This window comes from Ascaphus truei, chromosome 23 (assembly GCF_040206685.1).
Source record: "Ascaphus truei isolate aAscTru1 chromosome 23, aAscTru1.hap1, whole genome shotgun sequence".
Classification (NCBI taxonomy): Eukaryota; Metazoa; Chordata; class Amphibia; order Anura; family Ascaphidae; genus Ascaphus; species Ascaphus truei.
The window spans coordinates 1,723,461-1,747,831 of record NC_134505.1 but is presented as its reverse complement, the minus strand read 5'-3'; the positions used below and the strand labels follow the sequence as shown (position 1 = coordinate 1,747,831).

Below are 24,371 nucleotides of genomic sequence, written 5' to 3'. Positions count from 1 at the left end.
GTGAGATTCAGGAAAGTGGAGGGAAGGAGAGAGAGGGAAGTGAAAGATTCAGGAAAGAGGAGAGAAGGAGAGAGAGGGAAGTGAGATTCTGGAAGGAGGAGGGAAGGAGAATGGAGGATGGAAGTGAGATTCAGGAAGGAGGAGGGAAGGAGAGGGACATGAGATTCAGGAAAGAGGAGAGAGGGAAGTAAGATGCGGGAAGGAGAGAGGGAAGTGAGATGCAGGAAAGAGGAGGGAAGTGAGATGCAGGAAAGAGGAGGGAAGGAGAGAGGGAAGTGAGATGCAGGAAAGAGGAGGGAAGTGAGATGCAGGAAAGAGGAGGGAAGGAGAGAGAAGTGAGATGCAGGAAAGAGGAGGGAAGGAGAGAGGGATGTGAGATGCAGGAAAGAGGAGGGAAGGAGAGAGAGGGAAGTGAGATGCAGGAAAGAGGAGGGAAGGAGAGAGAGGGAAGTGAGATGCAGGAAAGGGGAGGGCAGGAGAGAGGGAAATGAGATGCAGGAAAGAGGGGAGAGCGAGGGATGGAAGTGAAAGATTCAGGAAAGAGGAGGGCAAGAGAAGAATTAAAATATTCAGGGGGAGGGAGAGATTAGTGATACAGATGGATAGAGAGTCTGTGCACCCCCCCCACGCACACTGCGCTTTGAACCCGTGGCACGCAATCCTACGCCCGCCTCTCCGGCAATAAATGGGTGAAACAAAATGACCCGGTCACTTTTCGGGGAACGATATGACCAGTATTACCCATTCCTTCGGGCAAAACGAACACCGCCTCCTCCGCGCGATCGTGTCACCGAGCGACGCTGCAACTGTGTCCCCTCTCTGCTCTCCCCCCAACCCCCCCCCCCCTTTCCGTGGTCTGCAGGGAACAGCCCCCTTCATGACGTGGACAGCCACACCGTGGTCTCGATGGGCAGCCTGCTGGACGACCAGCACTGGCACACGGTGCGGATCGAGCGATACGGCCGCGACCTCAACATAACCCTGGACGGGGAGACCCGGCGGATCCGGTGCAAGGGAGATTTTGACCAGCTGGATCTGGACACAGAGGTGCGGGGCACACATTTATATACATATAAATATATATATATATATATATACAGCTCAACCCCGTTATAGCGCGATCCGCTACAACGCGGATCCGCTTATATCGCGATGTACGCGTGGCTCCCAATTTATCGTTTGTATGAATACTTTACAACACGGTTATTGGCGTCTTAAATACTTTATTGTACAACGCATACAATGGTACATTATTACTAACGCGATCCGCTTATAGCGCGATGTGATTCTTTGGACCCCAAGCGCAGCGTTATAAGGGGGTTGACCTGTATATATATTTGTATGTGTTTATTTATATTAACTGGAGCGGGGGTACACCCTGTGCCGAACCCAATTACATGGAGAGGTAAAATAATACTTTGGTGCTATTTACACAGCAGTAATATTTTAATTTGTGTGTGAATATATATATATATATATATATATATATATTACACATTCTGTGTGTACCTTATGTATGTGTGTGTATACACACACACACGTGTAGCATTGCTCCAAATAGGGACGATTGAACTTGATATTAAAATAATATTATATGAATGTGTTAATTTTATATTATTCATTTATCCCATTAATTATTGCACTCATTAAGTACGTTTGCTCTTACAATGGACTGACCCTTTAACCCATTAAGGATGTCCCTGTCATTAGGTCACTTTGCCCCTACGTGGGACTGACCCTTTAACCCATTAAGGATGTCCCTGTCATTAGGTCACTTTGCTCCTACGTGGGACTGACCCTTTAACCCATTAAACACGTCCCTGTCACTAGGTCACTTTGCCCCTACGTGGGACTGACCCTTTAACCCATTAAACACGTCCCTGTCATTAGGTCACTTTGCTCCTACGTGGGACTGACCCTTTAACCCATTAAACACGTCCCCGTCACTAGGTCACTTTGCTCCTACGTGGGACTGACCCTTTAACCCATTAAACACGTCCCTGTCACTAGGTCACTTTGCCCCTACGTGGGACTGACCCTTTAACCCATTAAACACGTCCCTGTCACTAGGTCACTTTGCCCCTACGTGGGACTGACCCTTTAACCCAGCGGTGCGCAATCTGTGGGGCGCGACCCCCAGGGGGGGCGCGAGACTGCCGACGGGGGGCGCGGGGTTTACAGAGGCCCCGCGCGCTTCCCGAAGGCACTTAAATTAAGTGCCGGGGGAGCTGCAGGGCCTCTGTAAACCATACTTACCCGTGGCTCCGCGGCTTCCTCCCGGCGTCGCCATGGCAACGCGGCGTCAAAATGACGCTGCGAGGTCATGTGACGTCACGTTGCTATGGCAACGTGACGTCATTACGCCGGTGCGAGGGTAAGTTGGGGTTGGGGGGGGGCGCGGGAGTGAGGGGACAGCCGGCAGGGGGGCGCAGGGAAAAAAGTTTGCGCCCCCCTGCTTTAACCCATTAACCACGTCCCTGTCATTAGGTCACTTTGCCCCTACGTGGGACTTACCCTTTAACCCATTAACCACGTCCCTGTCATTAGGTCACTTTGCCCCTACGTGGGACTGCCCCTTTAACCCATTACACACGTCCCTGTCATTAGGTCACTTTGCCCCTACGTGGGACTGACCCTTTAACCCATTAACCACGTCCCTGTCATTAGGTCACTTTGCCCCTACGTGGGACTGCCCCTTTAACCCATTAAACATATAACTGTTAGTAGGCCACTTGGCTCTTACATGAGTCTGTCCCACCATTACTGTGTCGAAGCTCACTGCCTTCCTGCCCCCCCCCCCACCCATGTTTTCCCTCCCCAGCTGTTTTTCGCTGGGGTGGCTTATCAAGAGAAGAGCCTCTCCCACAAGCAAAACTTCCGTGGCTGCCTGGAGAACATCCACTTTGATGGCATCGACGTGGCTGACCTGGCCCGGAGTAAGAAATCGTCAATCCGCTTCGTGGTGAGTACGATTTTATATATAAAGACACTACCCCCTTCACAACCCTTTCTTTGACCCTTTGAGTTGCCCCAGGGCGTAGGCACCACTCCAGGGGGCGCCCCCGTGACGTGGCGGCTTCGTCCTCCGGTTTATAGTTTTCTAGGCGATGACGCATTCCGCTTTCCCCGCGGATTCACCCCCGCTCCCGTGGAGCGGGGGTGGGGGGGGAGACGGACGAGGCAGACTTCCCCCTCTTCGCATTTTCGTAAACCACGAGCGTTCGCGTGATCGCGACGTGTGGGATGTGATCGAAGTAGGGGGTCTCCGGACCTGAACCCCATCATTCAGCCCCCCCGAGCTCATAGTGAAACTCGGAACAAGACACGTGGACACTCTACAGCAGGCTTTGGGCCTTCAATAAAAATAACGGTGATAATTGGAATTGAAGGTCATAATGCGGCTCTCAGTTTCAAAGTTGGGCTCGCACTGCTTTTTTCCCCCATACTTGTCAAATACAGCTCAACCCTGTTATAGCGCGATCCGTTACAACGCGGATCCGCTTATAGCGCGATGTGAGCGTGGCTCCCAATTTTTCGTATGTACGAATACTTTACAACACGGTTATTGGCGTCTTAAATACTTTGTTGTACAACACATACAATGATACATTATTTCTAACGCCATCCGCTTATAACGCAGTGCGATTCTTTGGATCCCCCAGCACAGCGTTATAAGGGGGTTGAGCTGTACTTATTACACTCCTCGCCGATCCCAGACGGGCGAATATTGAGTAACTGTTGGGCAATATGGCGTTGCGACACAACGCGTACTCCTGATGAAGGCGTCCCCGGAAAGACCCAAACGTTGGTTGTATGTTTCGAATAATGATGGAACAGAGACTGGGTTCCCTCCCCCCCCTCCCCCCCGCCCAGCATTCAGTTCCGTGAGCCGCGCCCGTTTTAATGAACGATGACAATCAATAAGGGGAGTCGCAGAGGGGATCCCATTGATTTGGAAAGCGTGACTCGGTAATGAGATTACCGGCGCTCCGAGCGGGTTATCACACGGCCCCTAATGTGCGGAGCTGGAGGTGATTGTCTTTCTTTCTAGAGATCAGATCACTCAGATTACCGCTGCGCAGTGTTTGCGGATCTGTGCAGACGTGTGTCTGAGTGCTGTGTAACAAGGGTGGGCAAATCCAGTCCTCAAGCCCCCCTCCCCCGCCCCCCCCCCCCCCCAACGGGGCAGGTTTTCAGGATACCCCAGCTTCGACTGAGCCTCTGAGCAATCTGTGCTGAAGCAGGGAATGATTGGGCCCCCCCTGTTCTGAAGCAGGGATTGATTGAGCCCCCTTGTCCAGAAGCAGGGACTTATTGGGCCACCTGTGCTGAAGCAGGGACTGATTGAAGCACCTGTGCTGAAGCAGGGACTGATTGAGGCACCCGTGCTGAATCAGGGACTGATTGAGCCCTCTGTCCTGTAGCAGAGACTGAGCCCCCTTAGCTGAAGCTGGGACTATTTGGGCCACCTGTGCTGAAGCAGGGACTGATTGAGCCCCCTGTTCTGAAGCAGGGACTGATTGAGCCCCCTGTTCTGAAGCAGGGACTGATCTCGGCAGATCCTGTCTTCGGCCGGGACGCTGGGGGGACAGTGAGTCTTGCTACAGCTGTAGGTAGCATGTTGGCGCCCGGAAGACCATTCCAGAAGTTGTGTGTAGCACTCGGGGGGAAAGTCCGGGAGGAAGGAGTAGAAGTGGGGTGACCAGAGTCCCCGGTTGAGCAGGGATAGTCCCAGTTTTTTCGGGATCTGTCCCAACTTTTTCGGGTGCTCTCCCGTTTTTTTGGGGGGGGGGGTCCCCGCGGCGAGCGCCGGCTGCGTGTGCGCGAAGAGCGCTTGCCGGCTGCGCATGCGCGATCGGCGCTTGCCGGCTGGTCTTGCGTAGTGCGCGTGCGTTATGTGCAACTGGCAAACGCTGTTTTGCGCATGCGCAGTCGGCAAGTGCCGATCGCGCATGCGCATGAGCAGCCAGGAAGTGCAGATCGCGCCTGCACACGGGCAGCCAGGAGCGCGCATGCGTGACATCGGTCAAGGTTTACGCCGGGACAAATGTGGTCAACCTAAGTACAAGGGAACGGAGAATTTTATGGGCAGATTGGCGTGAACAAGTGGTTAGCTACAGAGGTTGCCGGACTCATGCTCCCGACCGCCGGGGAAGCCGGGCCATGGTGGGTGAGGAAAGTTCTGGCTACATCCTGTGTGTGCCGAGGTCTTGAGGAACGTCAGTTATGGATTCTCTCAACAGGGGAAGGTCCGATTCTCCTGCATCGAGATGCCCTACGTCCCGGTCACCTTCTCCGGCATCAACAACTACCTGCTGGTCCCCGGTTTCCCCGCCAACCTGAAGATGATGGTCAGCTTTAAGTTCCGGACCTGGGACACGGTGGGCCTGCTGCTTTTCACCAATTTTGCCAGTTCCATGGGCTCCCTGGAAATGGCTCTCAGCGAGGGTCAGATCAACGTGTCCATCGCACAGCCCAACATCAAGAAGCTGGTGTTTGCGGCAGGTGTGTGGTGTGTGTATGCGGGGGGGGGGGGGGGGGGATGTGTCAGGGGTTGTAGAGGGGCATTGTGGTATTCATTGCAGGTTGTGTCCATTTGCGATTTGGGACTGGTTATAGGAGCAGTTAGGGGAGGAGTTATAGGAGCAGTTAGGGGAGGAGTTATAGGGAGAGGTTATAGGAGCAGTTAGGGGAGGAGTTATAGGGAGCGGTTATAGGAGCAGTTAAGGGAGGAGTTATAGGGAGGGGTTATAGGAGCAGTTAGGGGAGGAGTTATAGGGAGAGGTTATAGGAGCAGTTAGGGGAGGAGTTATAGGGAGAGGTTATAGGAGCAGTTAGGGGAGGAGTTATAGGGAGAGGTTATAGGAGCAGTTAGGGGAGGAGTTATAGGGAGAGGTTATAGGAGCAGTTGGGGAGGAGTTATAGGAGCAGTTAGGGGAGGAGTTATAGGGAGCGGTTATAGGAGCAGTTAGGGGAGGAGTTATAGGGAGAGGTTATAGGAGCAGTTAGGGGGGTTATAGGGAGAGGTTATAGGAGCAGTTAGGGGAGGAGTTATAGGGAGGGGTTATAGGAGCAGTTAGGGGAGGAGTTATAGGGAGAGGTTATAGGAGCAGTTAGGGGAGGAGTTATAGGGAGCGGTTATAGGAGCAGTTAGGGGAGGAGTAATAGGGAGAGGTTATAGGAGCAGTTGGGGAGGAGTTATAGGAGCAGTTAGGGGGGTTATAGGGAGAGGTTATAGGAGCAGTTGGGGAGGAGTTATAGGAGCAGTTAGGGGAGGAGTTATAGGGAGCGGTTATAGGAGCAGTTAGGGGAGGAGTTATAGGGAGAGGTTATAGGAGCAGTTAGGGGAGGAGTTATAGGGAGCGGTTATAGGAGCAGTTAGGGGAGGAGTTATAGGGAGAGGTTATAGGAGCAGTTAGGGGAGGAGTTATAGGGAGAGGTTATAGGAGCAGTTGGGGAGGAGTTATAGGAGCAGTTAGGGGGGGTTATAGGGAGAGGTTATAGGAGCAGTTAGGGGAGGAGTTATAGGGAGGGGTTATAGGAGCAGTTAGGGGAGGAGTTATAGGGAGAGGTTATAGGAGCAGTTAGGGGAGGAGTTATAGGGAGAGGTTATAGGAGCAGTTAGGGGAGGATTTATAGGGAGCGGTTATAGGAGCAGTTAGGGGAGGAGTTATAGGGAGAGGTTATAGGAGCAGTTGGGGAGGAGTTATAGGAGCAGTTAGGGGAGGAGTTATAGGGAGAGGTTATAGGAGCAGTTAGGGGAGGAGTTATAGGGAGCGGTTATAGGAGCAGTTAGGGGAGGAGTTATAGGGAGGGGTTATAGGAGCAGTTAGGGGAGGAGTTATAGGGAGAGGTTATAGGAGCAGTTAGGGGAGGAGTTATCGGGAGCGGTTATAGGAGCAGTTAGGGGAGGAGTTATAGGGAGAGGTTATAGGAGCAGTTAGGGGAGGAGTTATAGGGAGAGGTTAGGGGAGGAGTTATAGGGAGCGGTTATAGGAGCAGTTAGGGGAGGAGTTATAGGAGCAGTTAGGGGAGGAGTTATAGGGAGCAGTTAGGGGAGGAATTATAGGAGCAGTTAGGGGAGGAGTTATAGGGAGCGGTTATAGAAGCAGTTAGGGGAGGAGTTATAGGAGCAGTTAGGGGAGGAGTTATAGGGAGCAGTTAGGGGAGGAATTATAGGAGCAGTTAGGGGAGGAGTTATAGGGAGAGGTTAGGGGAGGAGTTATAGGGAGAGGTTAGGGGAGGAGTTATAGGGAGCGGTTATAGGAGCAGTTAGGGGAGGAGTTATAGGAGCAGTTAGGGGAGGAGTTATAGGAGCAGTTAGGTGAGGAGTTATAGGGAGAGGTTATAGGAGCAGTTAGGGGAGGAGTTATAGGGAGCGGTTATAGGAGCAGTTAGGGGAGGAGTTATAGGAGCAGTTAGGTGAGGAGTTATAGGGAGAGGTTATAGGAGCAGTTAGGGGAGGAGTTATAGGGAGAGGTTATAGGAGCAGTTAGGGGAGGAGTTATAGGAGCAGTTAGGGGAGGAGTTATAGGCAGTGATTAGGCGTGTTGCTCAGCGCAGTTACACGCGTGTATCACAGTTGACGTCGGTACCTGCCCCGGGTTTTGCGTGGTCCCCTGCGTTGCCGGGACACCGTGACCCCGCCCCCTTTTCCCAGGGTACCGCCTGAATGACGGGTTCTGGCACTCCGTCTCCCTGGTGGCCAGAGAGAACTCCGCCGTGGTCATCATCGATGAGGACGAAGGAGCCGAGTTCAAGATCAACTACCGATTCCAGCTCCGGACCGGAGACACGTACTTCTTTGGCGGTAGGAGGACGGCCGTAACTTTGACTTTTCGGCGCAGATCCGCTAAACGGCGTGCCGTCACTTACAAGGACGCCGACCTAACTCGTTGTCGCATCGAGACTAACGATGTACCTTCAAGGCGCCGCAGCATGTCGTTAACGCGGGGATAATGACATGCAAATTATATGGGCACTTAACGTTGCGTTCGTTAGGTCGTACCGGATAAAATGGTGTATAACAGTCTCTATCGTACAGAATGAGTGAGGACCCGGGAGGGTGTATAACAGTCTCTATCATACAGAATGAGTGAGACCCGGCGGGTGTATAACAGTCTCTATCATACAGAATGAGTGAGACCCGGCGGGTGTATAACAGTCTCTATCGTACAGAATGAGTGAGACCCGGGGGGGTGTATAACAGTCTCTATCATACAGAATGAGTGAGGACCCGGGAGGGTGTATAACAGTCTCTATCATACAGAATGAGTGAGACCCGGGGGTGTATAACAGTCTCTATCGTACAGAATGAGTGAGACCCGGGGGGGTGTATAACAGTCTCTATCATACAGAATGAGTGAGACCCGGGGGGGGGGTGTATAACAGTCTCTATCATACAGAATGAGTGAGACCCGGGGGGGTGTATAACAGTCTCTATCATACAGAATGAGTGAGACCCGGGGGTTGTATAACAGTCTCTATCATACAGAATGAGTGAGACCCCGGGGGGTGTATAACAGTCTCTATCATACAGAATGAGTGAGACCCGGGAGGGTGTATAACAGTCTCTATCATACAGAATGAGTGAGACCCGGGGGGTGTATAACAGTCTCTATCATACAGAATGAGTGAGACCCCGGGGGTGTATAACAGTCTCTATCATACAGAATGAGTGAGACCCGGGAGGGTGTATAACAGTCTCTATCATACAGAATGAGTGAGACCCGGGAGGGTGTATAACAGTCTCTATCATACAGAATGAGTGAGACCCGGGAGGGTGTATAACAGTCTCTATCATACAGAATGAGTGAGACCCGGGGGGTGTATAACAGTCTCTATCATACAGAATGAGTGAGACCCGGGGGCTGTATAACAGTCTCTATCATACAGAATGAGTGAGACCCGGGGGGTGTATAACAGTCTCTATCATACAGGATGAGTGAGACCCTGGGGGTGTATAACAGTCTCTATCATACAGAATGAGTGAGACCCTGGGGGTGTATAACAGTCTCTAGCATACAGAATGAGTGAGACCCTGGGGGTGTATAACAGTCTCTATCATACAGAATGAGTGAGACCCGGGGGGTGTATAACAGTCTCTATCATACAGAATGAGTGAGACCCTGGGGGGTGTATAACAGTCTCTATCATACAGAATGAGTGAGACCCGGGGGGTGTATAACAGTCTCTATCATACAGAATAAGTGAGACCCCGGGGGTGTATCACAGTCTCTATCATACAGAATGAGTGAGACCCCGGGGGTGTATAACAGTCTCTATCATACAGAATGAGTGAGACCCGGGGGGTGTATAACAGTCTCTATCATACAGAATGAGTGAGACCCGGGGTGTGTATAACAGTCTCTATCATACAGAATGAGTGAGACCCTGGGGGTGTATAACAGTCTCTATCATACAGAATGAGGGAGACCCTGGGGGTGTATAACAGTCTCTATCATACAGAATGAGTGAGACCCGGGGGGTGTATAACAGTCTCTATCATACAGAATGAGTGAGACCCGGGGGGTGTATAACAGTCTCTATCATACAGAATGAATGAGACCACGGGGGTGTATAACAGTCTCTATCATACAGAATGAGTGAGACCCGGGGGGTGTATAACAGTCTCTTTGACGCAGGTTGCCCGAAGCCAGCAGCCGGTTCCGGCTGCAATTCTAACCAGACGGCGTTCCATGGCTGCATGCAGATGATCAGCGTGGACGGGCTGCAGGTGGATCTCCACCGCATGCAGCTGGGCTGGCTGGGAAGATTCTCCGAGGTCATGTTCAACGTTTGCTCGATTGCGGACAGGTAAGGCTGTGTGTGTGTGTGTGTATATCAGTGGCTGTGTGTGTGTGTGTGTAGCTCTACGGCTATTATAAGGTAGTAACTCCGTGCACAGGATGCAGGAGGGCTCGAAGGCATCTACACAAAGTGGTCAGGCGCAGAAGTAGCACGGGTGGATGGGTGTGAGAGATCATTGGAGAGGCCTCCATCCAAGCTGAGGTGGAGAGTTGGGGCAGAGGGAGAAAAGGGAGTGGGGGGGGGGAGGGGGGAGATGGATGGAGAATTGAGGAAGAGAGAAGGGGAGAGAGAGGGGAGAGGGAGAAGGGGAGATGGAGAGAGGACATACCATGCAGACTTATCAGAAAACCAGTCGTATCCTGAGCTTGACCAAGGTCAATAATCGAGATGGGCTTAGCACTTCGTTAGCATCGGTTCTTGGCTCCTTATTCAGGAATATGATACATGGGGGGCTTATGTATCAAGCTCTTCTGGTTGCACACGTGGGGGATGGGGGGCAAAAAAGCTAACACCAGAAGTATCAGTGGGATTTTGCCGGGGGAGGGTCTGATCAACCCCAGAGCTTCAACCAGTGAGCTGGGAAGACGGCCAAAGAGGGGAGAACAGACGCCCTGGTGTACATTGTGGGGAATTGACTTGAGGGGGCACCACAGGTTATGTAGGAAGAGCGGGTGAGACGCCAACATTGGGGGTTGACGGGGGGGGGGGGGTAGGGGCACGCCATCATCGGAACGTCGATCTTCTCAGGTGTAGGCCGAATCCGTGTGAGCACGGCGGCCGGTGCTACCAGTCCTGGGACGACTTCTTCTGCACCTGCGACATGACCGGCTACAAAGGGGAAACCTGCCACAAGTGTAAGTGTGTTCGCCCCCCCCACTCCCACGTCATGAGCCCTGCCTCCCCCCCCCCCTTGGCGTAACCCCCTCCCCTGGTATTTCCCCCTCCCCCGGGGATTCATTACCCTACAGCACCCAAATCCCACAGTAACTGCCATGGATTTCAATGTCAGATACCGTGGTTCGGGGTCCGAGACCCTGCATCGTGGTAGGGTTCCCTGGCGCGTGGCGGGGGGTCCGAGACCCTGCATCGTGGCGCGCGTCCCGGCCTGCGGCTCCAACAGTCGTTTCCCGCCCGATCACCTCCTCTCTGTCTATTCACCTTCAGCTCTTTACAAGGAGAACTGCGACGCCTACGGGATCAGCGGCAAACTGTCCGGGAATTACACGGTGGATCCAGACGGCAGCGGCCCGCTGAAGCCGTTCACCGTCTACTGCGAAATCTCGGGTAGCGTGAATACGCACGCACACAAGACTAGATTTATAAACACACACCTGTGAATCGAAATATAGGAACACACACATTAGAAAATATATATATATATACTGTATGTGTATAGCGCAGAATAAATTAGTTGTTCAGTATTAGGTGATGCCTTTTTTTATTTGGACTAACACTATGTCATAGGACAAGCTTTCGAGAATATATATATACCGCTCAACCCCGTTATAGCGCGATCCGTTACAGCGCGGATCCGCTTATAGCGCGGTGTACGCGTGGCTCCCAATTTTCGTAATTATGAATACTTTACAACACGGTTATTGGCGTCTTAAATACTTTGTTGTACAACGCATACAATGGCGCATTGTTTCTAACGCGATCCGCTTATAGCGCGGTGTGATTCATTGGACCCCAAGCACAGCGTTATAAGGGGGTTGAGCTGTATATATATATATGCATACACACACACCCCAAGTTATAAATATAGGGTTTGTTAATAACTTCGACACTAAGGCCGCGCTTATAGTGCTGGCGACAGCGACGTGGCGTCGCGTCAAAACAAATGCATTGATGCCGTTGCGCACGCTTATAGTAAGTGCGGAGCGACGGCTTGGTCGCGATCGGTGGAAGTCATTTCAATTTGATTTTTCCAGCGACCGCAGCGTGACGCCAGCGTCGCCGCCACCGGCACTATAAGCGCGGCCTTATGCTTATATATTATACGTTGCTAATGTTAACTTCATTTAAGTGTTATGTATGAAGTATTAAAGTCCCAAATCGTAACCCCACCCTGCCCATTCCCGCTCTGACCACTGGTTAGACCCCTCTCCGCTTCTCGCCCCGCTTAGAGGAAAGAGCGTGGACCGTCGTACACCACGACCGATATTACGCCACCAAGATCTCCGGCTCGAGCCCGGAGCACCCGTACATGGGAGAGCTGCATTACTGGAACGCGTCCTGGGGGGAAGTGTCTTCTCTGGCCAACGGCTCCGAGTACTGCGAGCAACGGATGGAGTTCACCTGCTACAAGTCCAGGCTCCTCAATACGCCCTGTAAGTGAGAAGCCCCGGAGGAGGGCCGGCATTGGGTGGATGTTGATGATCTAGGACCGGGCATTGGGTGGATGTTGATGACCTAGGGCCTGGCATTGGGTGGATGTTGATGATCTAGGGCCTGGCATTGGATGGATGTTGATGATCTAGACCCGGGCAGTAGTCCCTCCCCAGAAGAACCAAGGATCTATTTGTGGTGGCCAAAGGCCCCCGGAGATCAGATGACTTGGCCAAGATCACGAGGAGACCGGGCGCTGGGATTGGAACCAGGCTCGCTCACCTCCTCCGTAGGCGGCGTTCTTTTTTCCCCACCAAACACCACCTTTCCTTCAGCTCATTCACACATTGTGACAAAAGGTAACACACACGCTGGTTTCATATCCATCACAAAAATAGAGAAGAGGACTTCTGCAAATAATTTCTCTGTGCATCGTGAAGACATTGATTTACTAAGCAGCGGTAAGCTGCAAAGCATCTTGGGACCCGCTCAAGTTTGCTGACCCCAACACGCCGATAGGCGACCACATTGAGGGCCTTTCCCAGGGCCCGGCATTGCAAGATCAACCCCCCTCTATCTCTCATACCCCATCCTCTCCCATCTTCCACCTCTCTCTCCCTTACGTCCCAACCCCACCACCTCTCTCTCTCGCTGTCTCCCACACCCCACCTGTCTCCCACGCCCCCACCCCTCTCCCACGCCCCCACCTCTCTACCCCACCCCCCCACATCTCCCCTCCCGCAGCCATGGAGCCTGGGACAGTAGTCCCACCTCCTTCCCAACCCCCCGTTGCTCATTTAGTCGAGCCATGATGTGTTTGCTAGTCTGGCTCTAGAAGACACCGTTCTTGTCCATTTTCGAGTGGCGTCTTCCCGGCGCCCGAAGCCGACTTGTGCAATCGTTCTGCTTGAGGGGGCGGGAACATGGGCCCATTGTCTGTTTCATCCTCCCTGCAGCCGGACTGCCCTTCAGCTTCTGGATGGGGCGCAACAACGAGCGCCATTTTTACTGGGGCGGGTCCAACCCTGGGATACAGCGATGCGCCTGCGGCCTGGAGAAGGCCTGCGCCGATCCAAGATACTTCTGCAACTGCGACGCCGATCACCTGCAGTGGTACGTACATCATCACACGACCTCTGCCGCTGACGTTCTTCTGCCCAGCGTCCACTCCCATTTCCCTTTACACACTATATCCATTGGGTACAGAAGAGGGCAAAAGCATGGCTTCCGTCTGGCGTAGTCGCGTGGTAGCTCCGCCTTTTTTGGCCGGTTCCTTTCCACACATATACACGGTGGGAAAACCACCTCGGGCCGTATTTCATTCATATATTTCTTCTCAAATCCAAAGGGCCTGGTTTACTTTTTGTCTCCGGACAAACGCCCAACCTTCATCTCCCCCCCCCCCCCCCGTTCCCACGCAGGAAGTGTGATGACAACATGTGCGCGCTGTATATTTTTATTTCCACGTAGCGTCAACAATGTACGCAAGCCGAAGAATAGAGGGAAGTAAAAAACAATATGTGCCTCAAACATACAAGCACATGATGGGTAGAGGAGTCCTTGCCCCACAGAGCTTACAATCTAAGAAATACCCACACGCATGCGCACCATTCGCGAGTGTTTGCAGCTTCTCAGCCGCGTCCTCTCTGTTGTCCAATCGCGCTCAGGAGATACGACAAGGGGATCCTGAACTTTCGCGACCACTTACCCGTGACGCAGGTGGTGGTGGGAGATACCAACCGCACCGGTTCCGAGGCCTGGTTTTCCGTGGGACCGTTACGTTGCTACGGAGACAGTAAGTAAGGCGGGCCTTCGGTTTGGCCCACGGATTGGGCCCATTTCCTGCCACGGGCCAGCGATTAGTGTAACGATCCATGGTAGTCCTTCCACGCTACCTTAAGGTCACTGCCCATTTGGCTAGTTAAAATTCTTCCTTCCCTTTTCCATCGGCCTAAATAATGAAAGCTGGATCTGCGTGTGGGCCTCACAAAATGGCAGCTCGCCATAATATCCCTCTCCAGCAACTCTGCACCTTCTGTTAGTTCTGTCACGTGACATACAGTTAACCCCTTTGCAGTGGATTGAGAGTTTCCTTAGCAGGGCTGGGCCGATCCTTTTAAGCACCAAACTCAACCAATAGCATTGGCGTGTTTAATAGCTCATTGGCGCTATTTTTAAGCAAATTAAACCAGGATACATGTTTTTTTTTTAGGTCTTGAACATCTCCACATTAACCAGATGCTTTGTAGCGTTTTTTTTTACCATCTTTACACGATTCTCTCTTGGAATGAGACGATTTTGTAAAATGCTGGATGGAAAGATTAATTTGTTGATCTAGATTCTCCCCTCCCTTTAACGATTGGTTTGGCTAACGATGGCAGTGTAATTAGTTTTTAGGAGATAACGGGGAAGAACAAGAATGACCAGATAGAATGAAACATTCCCCCCCCCCCCCTCTAGGAGGAGATATAAGCGTATTCATTTCAACACATGAAGAAAATAAGGGAACATTTTCCTTTAGTGGAGATCTAGGGCCATTTTGACTAAGCAGTCTTCTTCCATTAGACACCTTTCCGGCGCTGTTAGACGGTTCACAGCCCATCGAATTGAACGGACAGTAAGGGGTCTTCCAGCTCTCGTACCTGTCTTCTGGCAGAAGGCTCCTTAGTCAAGTTCTCTCTACATCTAAGGCGGTTGACTCCATTGTAGTTATCTCCACCCTCGGAAGTGTCAGAGAACCTGTGATGGATGCTCTAGCCTCTCCTTGAATTTTTAGGGAACACGTGGAACACGGTCACCTTCATGAAAGGAGCCAGCCTCATCTACCCAACCTTCAAACCGGACACCAGCATCGATATCTCCTTTTACTTCAAGACCACCTCCCGGTCCGGCACCTTCCTGGAGAATTCGGGCAACCGATGTCGGAACTTCATCAGGATCGAACTCAACAGTGAGTGGGTTGTGAACGCCCAGCAGATTGTTGAAAGATTTTCTTGATTGGGGGGTGTAGACGGGGGGAAACTGAAGCTGTTCAAGAGAGGCCCTGTTTCATATATCAAGAAAGGTTTAAATATCAATAAATCAGCAACCCAACTCATCACAAGTGATGGACTGTTGGGATTTTAATTTAGGACTGGGTTCCTTTGGCTGTGGTATACTACTCATGCTAGACATGTCTATGCTTCCAATATCCTTTAGTTACATTGTACATTTCTGCCCCTCTATGGAGAGATGATGTCTATAGTACCGTTAGGGACATCGCCAATAAGGAAACATGGTGGATTCCTGTTCCATTATTCAAAATTAACTTAGATATGGAATAGCAAAAGAGAGCCGCGCTTGTGCTCCCAAGGGTTAAATTGGTATCTGAGCTCTTTTCCATCTACTGCGCTGGAGCACTCCAAAGCCCCGATGGGCGTCCCACACTGGAGACGTCCATGAGGGCAGAGCGTACCGGAGATTGCCATGAGGTCCTAGATTCAGGTAAGTGCCCGCTGCAAGTCCCTTGCTGTGTATCGAGATGTCGACGCTTCCTGGTTTCATGCGTCTCAGGATGAAGCCGTACAAACACCGGGTCCTGAAGAAGGGCAATTGTGCGAAACGCGTCGGCTGTGTAGCCAGCACCTGGTGTTTGTACGGCTTAATCCTGCGACGCGTAAAACCAGGAAGGGTCGACATCTCGATACACAAGCCAGGAACATAGCCCCGTGGACACTTACCTGAAGCCAGGACCCTATGGCGATTGTCGCGTTTTAGCCATTCATGTTACCCCAATTGTAAGTGTGGCTATACCGGGTTTCAGGATATCCCTGCTTCAGCACAGGTGGCTCAATCATAATGACCGGTAGTCTACGTATCTGGTGACATCGTAGTGCACATAGCCTGGTGGCAGATAAGGAGAGTCAGATAGCTATAAAGTTTACACAAAAAGCAGGCGAAGAAAGAGGAAGTCAGTTGACGCGGGAGGAGAAGGTAATGATGACTGAGCCACTGATTGACCCCCCCACAGTGCTGAAGCAGGGATATCCTGAAACCCTGACATATGGTGGGCCGTTAGGACTGGAGTTGCCCACCCCTAATCTAGATCATCCCAAGCAATGGACGCCATGCTTTCTACTGCCTGCCGCCATGTTCACTGTTCCGCGCCTGTCCCCTTCTCCCGCCTCATCTAGCGACCAAGGAGTTGGCGTTTGTCTACGACGTGGGCAACGGCCACGAAAACCTGACGGTCAAGTCACTGCGCGGGCTGAACGACGACGAGTGGCACCAGGTGAAAGCGGAGATTAACGTCAAGATGGCCCGGCTCCGGGTGGACAAACTGCCCTGGGTGATCCTCAATTACCCCCATCAAAGCTACATCAACATCAAGTACGACCGACCTCTCTACGTGGGTGAGTCGGTGGTCCTCTCCGAGGGCTGGAGGGCAAGCATAACCCAACCAGGCCCTGGCGCCAAGACGCACACGCGGTGACCCGTCCCGCCATACAAACCAGTGTATTATATATATATATATATATACACACCGGACACACAAACTTTATGTAAATCGTGCATTCGCACCCCACACACATCAAGTAACACCCCGCACACCTATACACCCAACGCAATCCACCGTACATACACCAAAGTAACACCCCACACACCTATACATACAGGTAGCAGGTCCCTTCCCCCAAGGAGCTGACCATCTTGAAGATGGGGGGGAGTGGAGATACAAGGAATAGTGTGTGTGAGTTTCCCAGCCAGGGTTTGGCCATCGACATCGGACTCTAGCGTACGCGGTTCTGGGATGAAAGAAAGGAGTCGGGAGAGGGTGGGAGAGGTCTCCTGGAAAAAGTGTCTTCAAGGAACGTTTAAATATGTCTTTATGGTGGAGGAGAGTCTTACCGTGCGTGGTAGAGAATTCCAGAGCTGGGGCGCGGCACAAAGTGTATTGGCGAGCCACGTGGTATTACCCCTTTGATCATGGTCACTCTTATGTATATCGCACGCAGGCTCAGCGGAGTACAAGCTGAGGCCGTTCTTGGGTTGCCTCCGGGCGTTGCGGATGAATGGCGTGACCTTGAATTTGGAAGGCAAAGCCAACGAGACGCTGGGGGTGAGGACGAACTGCACGGGCTACTGTCTGAGACCGCGGGTGGAGTGTCAGAACGGGGGCCGCTGCGTGGAGAGGTACAACCACTACACCTGTGACTGCAACGGAACAGGCTTTGAGGGACCGTTCTGCACCCGAGGTAAGAAGACCGTGGAGACGTACGGAGAGAGGGTGGGAGAACATGCACTGCCTGGATTAAAGGAGGGAGGGTGAGTGGGAGAAAGAGGGGAAGGGGGGATACAGCATGTTGAATACTGGTTTGTTTCTACCTCTGGCTCTACGCAAGTTTGGCAGCCTGTAAACCTTCAATTACACCCCCATTTCATCTACAAAACTAAACTTGCATTGGGGTTAAAATGATTGGATACATAATAATCCTAATATTTAACAATAGGCATCAGTGTTGCACATTGAACGTGCAGGCGTTGCAACTTCCTGCCCGGAAGAGCTTAAAATCTTACCTACCGGTAATCTCGGGCGCCAAGATGACATTTGGTTTGCCCCAAGTTTCACGGCTCTAGGCCAGCCTTGCAGATAGCCAGTGGCAAGAGCGCAGCCATCTGTCCCGTGCCCAACGGGCGGACCCGCCCCGGCAGGTCCGAAGCAGAAGTTAGGCCCCGTTGGAAGTCGGGCCCAACTTCCGCTGCCTGGGTGGCAGCGTTGGGCTGGTCCATTTCTGGTATTTATCTGCAAGGCCGAGCTAGGCACTGGGCTTAAACTCGGGTTGAGATGGGCATGTGTCGCCTTCCTTTTCTCCCCCCCCCCCCCGCAGACATCGGGGTTATTTCGAGACGGGAACGTGGCTGCGTCACAACATCCTGTCGATCGCCATGGTGGCAGCCCGGGAGTTTACCAGCGTCGGGTCAATCCCGCTCTTCGTGAACAACCTGACCCGCGAGGAGATCTCATTCAGCTTCAGCACCACCGTGGCGCCCACCGTGCTCCTCTACATCAGCTCCTTCGTCACGGACTACATCGCCGTCCTCATCAGGCCGGACGGTGGGTGGACTTCTACTTTCCCTCATCCATCCACAAGATCAGTAACAGAGGGGGGCCCCCAACACATCGGCCTTGTGACGATCCCTGGTCCTTGTTGGTGAACGTGTCCCGACGTCACCGGGAATTCACCAAGGGCAGTGACGTTACCACCCAGCTTCCACCTGTGCCGCGAGAAGACTTCATTTATACCCAGTGGGGGAGACCAAAGCCTGCTCCAGCACAGGGAAAGCAGAACCGAATAAGGGCCCTATGGCCGAGACAAAGACAACGAGAGAGTGGGATCCCCGAATAAAAATAACAATGATGTAGGGAGGGGGCCGACACAGAGGAGATGAGTTAGGCTGAACGTACAAAACCCCTCCCCGAGGAGCTTACACTCTTTTTGAGCTTTGAGACCCAGGCATGACGTGACTTCACAACCAACTGGTATTGAATGTTCCCCCCTCCCCCGCCCCACTATAAATATTACTCAGTCCCCCCCCCCCCTCCCAGCCACTCCCCATCCGAGCGCGCGTCAGCTGGATCCGCTGTGACGCGTTGTGCCTGTGTCGTCTGCAGGGACTTTGCAGCTCAATTACCAGCTGGGGAAAAGCCCGTACCTGTACCAGCTGAGCAAGAAAAACGTGACGGACGGGAAGCCCCACCGCGTGAATATCACCCGGGAATCCGCACGCTTTACACGCAGGTAACGCGGCTGGATAGAGCCACGGACGCAGGCGGTGTATGCCGACGTCTGTATTGCCGCGGTGCGGAAAGCGCTCGCACGCCTAATAATCCCCCAAACTGTGTGCCCGATCCCAGGCAGTATATAGTGTCCTGAGCGCGTGGGGGGAACACACGCTTAATAATCCCCCAAACTGTGTGCCCGATCCCAGGCAGTATATAGTGTCCTGAGCGCGTGGGGGGGAACACACGCTTAATAATCCCCCAAACTGTGTGCCGATCCCAGGCAGTATATAGTGGTCCTGAGCGCAGTGGGGGGAACACACACTTAATAATCCCCCAAACTGTGTGACCGATCCCAGGCAGTATATAGTGTCCTGAGCGCATGGGGGGAACACACGCTTAATAATCCCCCAAACTGTGTGCCCGATCCCAGGCAGTATATAGTGTCCTGAGCGCAGTGGGGGGAACACACACTTAATAATCCCCCAAACTGTGTGCCCGATCCCAGGCAGTATATAGTGTCCTGAGCGCGTGGGGGGGACACACGCTTAATAATCCCCCAAACTGTGTGACCGATCCCAGGCAGTATATAGTGTCCTGAGCGCGTGGGGGGAACACACGCTTAATAATCCCCCAAACTGTGTGCCCGATCCCAGGCAGTATATAGTGTCCTGAGCGCGTGGGGGGAACACACGCCTAATAATCCCCAAACTGTGTGACCGATCCCAGGCAGTATATAGTGTCCTGAGCGCGTGGGAGGAACACACGCTTAATAATCCCCCAAACTGTGTGCCTGATCCCAGGCAGTATATAGTGTCCTGAGCGCGTGGGGGGAACACACGCCTAATAATCCCCAAACTGTGTGACCGATCCCAGGCAGTATATAGTGTCCTGAGTGCGTGGGGGGAACACACGCTTAATAATCCCCCAAACTGTGTGACCGATCCCAGCAGTATATAGTGTCCTGAGTGCGTGGGGGAACACACGCTTAATAATCCCCCAAACTGTGTGCCCGATCCCAGGCAGTATATAGTGTCCTGAGCGCGTGGGGGGAAACACACGCTTAATAATCCCCCAAACTGTGTGCCCGATCCCAGGCAGTATATAGTGTCCTGAGCGCGTGGGGGAACACACGCTTAATAATCCCCCAAACTGTGTGCCCGATCCCAGGCAGTATATAGTGTCCTGAGCGCGTGGGGGGAACACACGCTTAATAATCCCCCAAACTGTGTGCCGATCCCAGGCAGTATATAGTGTCCTGAGCGCGTGGGGGGAACACACACTTAATAATCCCCCAAACTGTGTGCCCGATCCCAGGCAGTATATAGTCAGGAACCCGCTATACTGCCCGGGAGTCGCCATTACACCTCAGGGACCCCCTTTTGGGAATCGCTGAGATAGATTTATATCTATATCACATGTTTCTACTTAATTCATGTACTGTACGGGGCTTACAAACCCGAATAGGTTTCTTGAAGTGTAGTCTATACTTGAAGAAGAAACCTAAGTGGTCTCAAATGCCTTGTACACCATCCGTCCATCTTTAAGGGACTGTAATGTTAATCCATTAAAAGGATCTCTCTCTCCTCTCTCTCCCCCTCTCTCTCTCTCCTCCCTCTCTCTCCTCCCCTCTCTCTCTCCCCCCTCCCTCTCTCTCCCCCCTCCCTCTCTCTCTCTCTCTATCTCCCCCTCCCTCTCTCTCCCCCTCCCTCTCTCTCCCCCTCTCTCTCTCCCCCCTCCCTCTCTCCCCCCCTCCCTCTCTCCCCCCTCCCTCTCTCTCTCCCTCCTCCCTCTCTCTCTCTCCCCCTCCCTCTCCCCCTCCCTCTCTCTCTCCCCCTCCCTCTCTCTCCCCTCTCTCTCTCTCCCTCCCTCTCTCCCCCTCCCTCTGTCTCCCTCCCTCTCCCTCATTCCAGGTGGACTATTACCCAGTGGTGGAGGAGCAGTTTTACCTGTGGGCGGACCCGCAAGTTTGATTCACCCAAAGCTCTGTATCTGGGACGGGTGATGGGTGAGTCCTTCTTCTCGATATCTCACAGGGACCCGTTACGTTTCGGCAGCCATCTTTTACTCCGTTCTTCTACCACCGGACGGTCAAGGAGCAATCCGCCCTAACCAACTTCCATTTTTACGGTCCACAGGGCTGGAACCGCCCTCCTGACCTTAACCGGTATTACTTCCTGGGGATTTAAATGGCCGCCCAATAGGAAGCCACCGCCGATGTTGGGCTCAGATTCGGCAGCCATTTTGTTTCCCCCTGCCCGAGGGCGATTTAACACCCTGTTCTGCGCTTTCTTCCTTTTTAGAGACGGGCGCCATGGACCCAGAGGTGCAGAAATTTAACACGCCCGGCTTCGCCGGATGCCTGGCCGACGTGCGCTTCAACAACATCACCCCCATCCGGGACATCTTCAGACCGTCCAACTCGGCGGCCGTCATCACCGTGAAGGGCGTCATAGTGGAGTCCAACTGTGGCGCCATGCCCGTGCAGATTCTTCAAATGCCGCCCGACATGGATCCGTGGTACATGGGAACAGGTGAGGAGGGCTGACGGGGTTAAAGCAGAGGTCCCCCAGAGCTGATCTATGGCCAGCATATCTCAGGAACCATACCCCCCCTCCTCCCACCCAAGATATATCCCGATTATAAAACTGCCAATATGGCCGCCGCGTTGGTTGGCCAGGGCGGCCATATTGTGTTTCCAAGACAAGTGTGTATGTCTGGTGTTAATGAACGGCAAAATACGTGGGCCTCATTTAACTCCAGGATTGCCAATTAGCCTGCAGATGAGGTGGCATCGTCTCTAACGACATATGCAAGGGGGGCGTTACGTTTTAATGACTGTATCGCAAAAAGCGCGCAGATGTACGCGAATCGAGGATGGGCGGCTAATTTAGCTATTCACGTGCTACTCGCTAAACTCCGATACCTATCGGGCCAGCGGGCGAAAACCGTCTTTTATCACCCAACCCACCAGGTTGGCGTCGGGCCGATCTTGCCTATGCAAATAAGGGCCGCCATAGTCCCAGGTAAGATAAGAGGGGCCAACCTAAAATGGGTGGTCCAAATACATAATAACAGCAATGTAGAACCTATTCCTATTATATGATCCCCTTAGAAACTCAAGAGGCCAGCGACTCACACTCAACCCCCGATTATGTGGTGGCTATTAAAGGCGTAATATTTCCACCGATGGATGTTACGCTTTTTATTTGTTTATGTTGAATGTGAACCCGCTCGGTGTCCGAAGACGTTCCGTTGCAATGCATTGGTAGCCTCCTGCACCCAAGGGGTTATGTCATCTTCTGCACCATTGGGTGCAGACATGACATCACCCTGTGGCTGGCGCCGATTCCTATGAGTTAACGCTTAACCGCGTGTGTTTATGTACACACACATACACACACACTATTTAATGAGCGTGATTACTGCTTTTATATTGCATATTAACATGCTGACCAGAGAAATGTTAATTGGATATCACCCCTAACCTATAAATTGTCCCGTTAGATCCTAAATAACATGTGGTGTGTGACTGTCTTGCAGTGTTCCCTCACGTACACGACGACGGTTTGGCTGGGATCATTGCATGTAAGTAATGATGTTGCACTCGTGTTTCATATCCACTGTATCTGCCATCCCAGTCTCCCTGGGTAATGAATCCCACACTGTAACTGCCCTTACTGTAAAGAACCCTCTCCTTTGTTGCTGGTGAATAGATTAGTGTAACTTACATCTCAGGTCAGACGAGGATTCTGATAAGGCCGAGCATGAGGCAGGCGCCCTTCTGTAACAGAAGGATGCATGTTCCACCAACGAGGAATCGACGAGTGACTTCCCTTTCCATTCTCTTCCAGTCACCGTCATCTTCCTCTTCCTCCTTCTGCTGGGGTCCTTGTTCCTGGTCTACCACTACTTCCACCGATACAAGGGGTCATACCTCACCAACGAGCCAAAAGCCATAGACACTCCGGGCGCCGCCAAGCCGGTCTCTGTGAGGAAGAACAAGCCCTCCCCCAGATTGTGGAGGAGGGAGCGAAATCCGAATAGACACATCTCCCCCCCCCCCACCCCCCCATTTTCCGGAGGCAAGATCTGGCAATAGCAGCCATCAGATCACGGGATGTCCTGGGAAGACTTCTCTGCTTCACCGTGGGCCACATTCAACAATCCCTTTTCGAGTACATCAAGAGTCCATTTTGGGGAGAGAGGGGAAACGGGGGGGGGGGAGGTGGACCGAAGGAGAAAGATCAAGCAGGATCTACCATAACTAGAAGAACCTCCTGACGGTTTGGAAAAGGAATAAGGGTCTTCGAGTATCGAATTACCAATAGCTCTCCAGTCTTCACCCAACATTGCAACCACAAGGAGCGAGTATTAAGGAGAACCCGCCTTTAAACCTCTTCGCCTTGTGTTTTAGAAGATCTAATCAGATAAACAGTGTTCTGTGATCATCCCTACAAGGTTCGGGGCGGCTAACCCGTCCAACAAGGCTTCTGAACAAGCTTGCGTTACGTTGTGCGATCCTAATGGGCGTCAGCAAATTGCAGGTGGACGAAGGCAAACTCACTCCTAGCTACGTCCGGTGCTAAGTAATAAAAAGTGTCTCGGTGGTTACCTCTGACACTATGCGGACACCCGATGCTTCTTCTCTCTTCTCTCCCATGACGTGTAAGTATACAGGATGCAGTAGCAGAAGACACTATGCGAGATGTGTTTGTGAAACCGGCTTCAGCGTTTCAACTACGACGACCACCGTTTTTTTTTGTTGGTTTGTTATTTTTAAAGCAGGTAACCGTCTAGAAATATTATTTATTTATTTATTCAGTAAAACGCGGAAGAGACGTCGCAGTAAGCCGTTGTTTGTAAATGTACATTACACGGCGTGAGGGTGGAAGATGGCGGGCGCTGCGCTCGCGGTTGCTGTCGGAGAATAGAACGTCGTGAGGATCTGAATTCTTCATCCTGTTAGCTAAACGCAATACTCTCCGTCATCGGCCCCTTCGTAGTGGGACTCCCCTGTTTAATAGGGTATCACACCACATAATAGATTATATCACAACACCTAATGTGCCCGGGGTATAGGACATCACGCACTAAATGTTGCATTAAAATCTATATACATATATAATGGGTTTTAAAACTGGTTATGGATGGAAATGCTTTAATGGTTTGACATACAATAAAACAAAAAAAGTGAATGATTTGTACTCTTGCTAGGCTGGGAGTTTAATGGTGGGAGTTTAATCGAAAGGGGTTTAAAGGGTTCCTCTTTGCCCGAGACAACCCTTGATTCTTGGTGGCTGCTGCCTGCCGGTGGCATGGAGTTTCCTTTAAAGGCACTGCCAGATAAACAAGGTTACTGAAAGTATGTTTGTTAATTGTTACAGCCATCATGCGAAACGCGTCGCCTCTTCATTCGCAGCGCTATTTATTTATGCGCTGCATTCTGTGATCAGCATCTTAACTCCTAATA

The 24,371-nt window shown here is 52.1% G+C and overlaps 1 protein-coding gene across 1 annotated transcript in view; it reads left to right on the top strand.

Annotated features, from left to right (window-relative positions):
* The window catches only part of CNTNAP1 (contactin associated protein 1), a 53,110-nt gene extending 28,745 nt beyond the window's left edge, over positions 1–24,365 (top strand). Inside the window, 23 exon segments of the mRNA XM_075580411.1 lie at positions 863–1,047; positions 2,822–2,962; positions 5,244–5,505; positions 7,661–7,810; positions 9,645–9,816; positions 10,558–10,664; positions 10,975–11,094; positions 11,937–12,140; positions 13,095–13,251; positions 13,806–13,933; positions 14,915–15,088; positions 16,311–16,529; positions 17,133–17,372; positions 18,006–18,011; positions 18,014–18,232; positions 18,791–18,895; positions 18,898–18,917; positions 20,812–20,862; positions 20,864–20,906; positions 21,202–21,432; positions 22,442–22,486; positions 22,753–22,893; positions 22,896–24,365. Of these exon segments, the coding sequence (XP_075436526.1) occupies positions 863–1,047; positions 2,822–2,962; positions 5,244–5,505; positions 7,661–7,810; positions 9,645–9,816; positions 10,558–10,664; positions 10,975–11,094; positions 11,937–12,140; positions 13,095–13,251; positions 13,806–13,933; positions 14,915–15,088; positions 16,311–16,529; positions 17,133–17,372; positions 18,006–18,011; positions 18,014–18,232; positions 18,791–18,895; positions 18,898–18,917; positions 20,812–20,862; positions 20,864–20,906; positions 21,202–21,432; positions 22,442–22,486; positions 22,753–22,893; positions 22,896–22,945 (3,170 nt within the window). The 3' untranslated portion in view covers positions 22,946–24,365.
* The last annotated feature ends 6 nt before the right edge of the window (positions 24,366–24,371 follow it).